At 40.0% G+C, this 5248-nt stretch overlaps 1 protein-coding gene across 14 annotated transcripts in view; it reads left to right on the top strand.

The window, feature by feature from the left end:
* The window catches only part of MRRF (mitochondrial ribosome recycling factor), a 66578-nt gene that overhangs the window by 218 nt on the left and 61112 nt on the right, over window positions 1–5248 (top strand). Inside the window, exon 1 of one of the 14 annotated variants that reach the window (XM_053563650.1) lies at window positions 147–168. The exons of 4 other annotated variants lie outside the window; for them this stretch is intronic. Coding sequence is in view for 2 of the 10 variants with exons in the window: in XM_053563617.1 (XP_053419592.1) it covers window positions 913–938 (26 nt within the window). In the remaining 8 variants the exon portion in view is untranslated. 9 more of the 14 variants (XM_053563617.1, XM_053563608.1, XM_053563600.1 and 6 more) reach the window with 9 other exon arrangements.

Below are 5248 nucleotides of genomic sequence, written 5' to 3'. Positions count from 1 at the left end.
GTGAGTGTCCTTGACAGGGCCTCGGGACGCGCGCGTGGTTCAGGTGCTAGAGACCCTTACTCAAGGACCTCGGGGAGACGTCAGGGGAGCAGATTAGCGACCCTGACCCATTAATTTCGAGTTCGGCTTGATCTTTAAGGCTGGGGGGCGGAATCTGTGGCTTTTAGAGTGAGTGTCACGGGATGGGGGTGGGACTCACCAGTTAGGGGATGAGAGGCTGGGGAGAGGGTATTTACTAAGTAGTAGCCGCTATATAGTAGCACCCTAATTGACAGAAATATTTACTGTTCAGAATAATCTCTTGGGAGTAGGTATTATTATCTCCCATGTTGAAGAAACGGAAGCTCCAATATAACTTTATTAGAGTCACGTGGCTAGTATAACAGCTTAAATTGAAATGTAGGTCTATCTGACCCCAAAGCTGTGTGCCGCGCAGTGGCAAATCATTTGTCATTTCAATAGTTCTCCATTTACATAACCCAGTGCATATAGTATTGTCATATAAGTCTTACGGATGAGATGGAAGTCCAGAGAGCTTCATCAGCCTAAGGTCACATCTCTAGGAAGTCCTGGAACCAGGATTCTTTCCCAGTCTTCTCTGAGTTTGGTGCTTTTTTTTTTAACAGCCTTTTACATTTCCCAGAATCTTGCAAAGGATAAAAACCTGTCCTGACCCCCTTTTTTTTAGTGGAAGAAACAAAACCTAGTTGGGAAAAATGGCTTGGTACAAGTCAGAAGTCAGTGGTAGACCTGCCACAAGGGCTTTTTGGATGGGGTGGTTATGAATCTAAAAGGAGTGGATGGTGGGGAATGATGAAGTAGAAATACTGGAATCTAGCTCTCTGATGTCTTAGGTGAAAACTCTTTCTCTACCTGTTAAAATGTCTCATCCCTTCTTTGGCTGTTCCAGTGATGTGTTGGACTCTATGTGTAGTCAGGTATTGTGAGTACCTTTTCTTTCATAACATTGAATTTAGAAAAGAACATGCCCTACTGTCTCTAATAAAAATTTGGTAAACTGGCCAGGTGTGGTGGCTCATTAAGGAGGGGGATCATTTGAGCTTAGGAGTTGGAGACCAGCCTGAGCCAAGAGTGAAACCCTTTTTCTACTAAAAATAGAGAAATTAGCTGGACATGGTGGCAGGTGTCTGTAGTTCCAGCTACTTGGGAGATTGAGGCAGGAGGATCACTTGAGCCCAATGGTTTGAGATTGCTGCGAGCTAAGCAGGCGCCACACACAGCACTCTAGCTTGGGCAACAGAGTGAGACTCTGTCTCAAAAGAAGAAAAAATGGCATACCAAGAGATAGTGGAGTCAGTGTTGGGAGCTCCAGAACCAACCACAGGAGGGGTAGATTCCAATTGTGGTTGATAGTGGGCAAGGGCTTAAGGTTCCTGGATATTCATTCATGTATTTGTCATATTTGTATAATATCTTGTGTTCAGGCACTGTGATAGGCACAGGGGTATAGCAATGTCCAAAACAACCATAAAGTAATAACTTTCGGTGCTTTCAGTCACGTGGAAGGAATTAGACAGTACTCAATTATACAAATATTAGCTTGTATTATTAAAAATTAAGTCTCATGATTAAGTATAGGATTTTTTTTTTTTTTGAAGTATAGGATTTTATGAAAGTGGACTGTAGGACATGTGACCTACCTGGGCTGTAGGAGGCAGTCAAGGAAGGGAAGGCATCCTCTGAGAAAGTGATGAGTAAGCTGAAATCTGAAAGAAAAATAGGAGGTAGTCAGTTAAAGAGATGAGGGAAGATCATCAGGCACATCCACAGGCATACTTGAAGACCCTGGAGCAGGAGGAGCATTGCCTAAGAATACAAGGTTGCTGTGAGCTATGATGCCAGCACTCTACCAAGGGCCACAAAGTGAGACTGTCTCAATAAAAAAAATAAATAAATAAAAGAAAAAATTAAACAAAAAACTTCGAACTCAGACGTTTGAAAGCAAAGTTCAAAAATTAAAAAAAAAAATAACAAATGAAAGAACTGTTTGCTTTTCTTGTAAAATGTGAGTGGTAATGACCACTCATTGGTTATTGTGAGAATCAAGTAAGATAATACATGTGAAAGTATTTTGTATACAAAAAGGCCTATGTATGTGTTCACTTATATTTGTAAAAATGTACATATGAGCTAGTATACAGCTGGATTGGAAGGGGTTACTAGGAGCCAGGGCTTTGAGTTCATCATCTAGCTTTTTCCAAAATTGAAATGTACTTTCAAGAAAGAATGGGGAAATTCAAGTTTTGGGGCTCCCAACTTCGGAAAAAGAATTTATCTTTAATGTAGTCTTTAACAATTGTCAACAGTTGAACACTGGTATAACTGCTGCTATTTACTGTATAACTACTAGCTGCCAGCTATTGTACTTTTTGTAGGGTCTTTTGGTTTTGTTTTCTTTGGAGACAGAATCTTGCTATGTTGCCCAGGCTGGCCTTGAACTTCAAGGCTCAAGCAATCCTTCCACCTCAGCTCTCCCTCGGTAGCTAGGATGATAAGCACGTACCACAGAGCCCTGCTGTACTGATTATTTTATGTACATGGTATACTACAGTGGTTAAGAGCACAGACTCTAGAGCTAAATTGCCTGAATTCGAATCTTGGGCAAATTATTTATTTGTGCCTCTTTTTTCTCATCTATAAAATGGGGATAATCATAGTACTCACCAGGGTTATCATGAGTCTCAAATGAGTTAATGCATGTAAAGCACTTAGAATAGTTCTGTCATATAGTTATTACTATATAAGTGTTAGCTGTTGTTCTCATGGTCATAATTACTGTTTCAAAGGCTCCTTAATATCATCATGAGGATGTGGTAGAAACTGTTGCTCAGAGAGGCTGACTGGCCTACCCAAGGTCACATAGCTCCTAAGTGGGGGAACTGAGATTTCAGTTCCAGCTTGCATCCAAAGCCTAGACGTTCCCACCACATTGCTTCTATGTGTAGGTTAATTTTGTTAGTGACTACTTGGGCTCTCATAACAACTTTCTTTCCTAACCTTTAATTCTTTATCTGTGCTGAACTGAATGTGAATGTGTGAGTACTTAAGGTAAAGGATCTAAAGGACTGCCTTTATTGAACTTCTACTTTGAAATTTCCTGACTCCTGTGCAATTAAAATCTATGCCTTAAGCATTTCAGCAATGTGGTTTATTTATAGAGTTGTCTTCCGGTTCACATGTACTGGGTCTCCTTTTGGGTGCTGCGTTTTCTGTCAAAGGTTGTTTATTTCTAATCTGTTTTGATTTCCTTTTGCTTTGTGGGTTGGTATTATGACCCACAATAGGAACACCAGGAAATCTGTCTTAACTGGAGCAACCAGATTGAGACCCTGTACATTAAAAAAAAAAAAACCCTGAAAAACAAACAAACAAAAAAATCACATTATTTTACAGCCATATTTGGTTGTAAGAGTGAGTTAGGCATTGGCTATGTTAGGGCAAAACCTAGATATAGAAACTTCACTCTGAGCCAGACTTTTGCAAACAGTTCTGATGAAATAGGGCTGGGCTATTAGCTCCGTGTCCTTGGATACTGGCTTCATCCCACTCTGAGCCTCTGTTTCAGCATCTGTAAAATGGGCATCATTATACTTCCTTTGAAGCATTGAGAAGATTAAATGAAATAATATAGGGGTAAAGCAAACAGCCCAGGCTTGACCTCAATTACTAGTAGCTATTGATAATAGTAGTTAAAGAGGAAGAGGAAAAATTACTCCTTTATTTTTCATCCAGATCTGTTTTTGCAGACTTTGTATATTGATCACTGACTTGTGATATCCCTTGCTTGTTTTTTACAAAAAAATAATGATAATAATGACAGCCACCATTTCTTTAGCAGCTGCTATATTTTAGGCACTGTGCTAAGTATTTTACATGGTATTTCATTTTATATAAGATCAAGTTTATTTTTATCATTGATGAGGAAAGTGATGTGCAGAAAGGAAGAGTAAATTGCCCAAAACTGAAATTTGCATTCAGATTTGACTCACTCTAGACTATGTTGTACGTTGTTAATGACATATAAGGTTTATTTAGTGTATTGGCCCCGAGCATGAAAGTCTTTTGAAAGGAAACGTGATAGCTGTCAACAGGTATTATTTCCATGGCTCCTGTCTGCTAGGTACTGTGCCAAATGTTTTATTTGCATAACTTCATATCTTATTCCCAACCTTGAAAAATAAGTATAATTATCCCCATTTTGCAGTTGGAGAAATCAAGACACAGGGAAATTCAGTATTTAGTCAGCAGTGGAGCTGAAATTGGATTGTAACTCTTTTTTTTTTGCAGTTTTTGGCCGGGGCCGAGTTTGTGGGGCTGGCGCCCTACTCCTTTGAGCCACAGGTGCTGCCCTGGATTCTTTTTTTTATTGTTGGGGATTCATTGAAGGTATAAGAAACCAGGTTACATTGATTGCATTTGTTAGGTAAAGTCCCTCTTTACAATCTTGTCTTGGACCCAGTAGGGGTGGTATACACCAAGGCCCCACCCCCTCCCTCCTTCCCTCTCTCTGCTCTTCCTTTCCCCACCCCTCCCTCCTTCTTTCTCTCTCTGCTCTCCCCTTCCCCCACCCCCACCGTGTCCTTAATTGTCCTCATATCAAAACTGAGTACATAGGATTCATGCTTCCCCATTCTTTTTTTTTTCTTTTTTTTTTTTTTTATTGTTGGGGATTCATTGCATACTTCCCCATTCTTGTGATGCTTTACTAAGAATAATGTCTTCCACTTCCATCCAGGTTAATACAAAGGATGTAAAGTCTCCATTTTTTTTAATGGCTGAATAATATTCCTTGGTGTACATATACCACACCTTGTTAATCCATTCCTGGGTTGGTGGGCATTTAGGCTGTTTCCACATTTTGGCAATTGTAAATTAAGCTGCAATAAACAGTCTAGTGCAAGTGTCCTTATGATAAGAGGATTTTTTTCCTTCTGGGTAGATGCCCAGTAATGGGATTGCAGGATCAAATGGGAGGTCTAGCTTGAGTGCTTTGAGGTTTCTTCATACTTCCTTCCAAAAAGGTTGTACTAGTTTGCAGTCCCACCAGCAGTGTAAAAGTGTTCCCTTCTCTCCACATCCACGCTGGCATCTGCAGTTTTGAGATTTTGTGATGTGGGCCATTCTCGCTGGGGTTAGATGCTATCTCAGGGTGGTTTTGATTTGCATTTCTCTTAATAATTAGGGATGATGAGCATTTTTTCATATGTTTGTTAGTCATTCGTCTGTC

This window comes from Nycticebus coucang, chromosome 2 (genome assembly GCF_027406575.1).
Source record: "Nycticebus coucang isolate mNycCou1 chromosome 2, mNycCou1.pri, whole genome shotgun sequence".
NCBI lineage: Eukaryota > Metazoa > Chordata > Mammalia > Primates > Lorisidae > Nycticebus > Nycticebus coucang.
The sequence above is the reverse complement of the archived record's forward strand: the minus strand, read 5'-3'. Positions and strand labels throughout refer to the sequence as shown.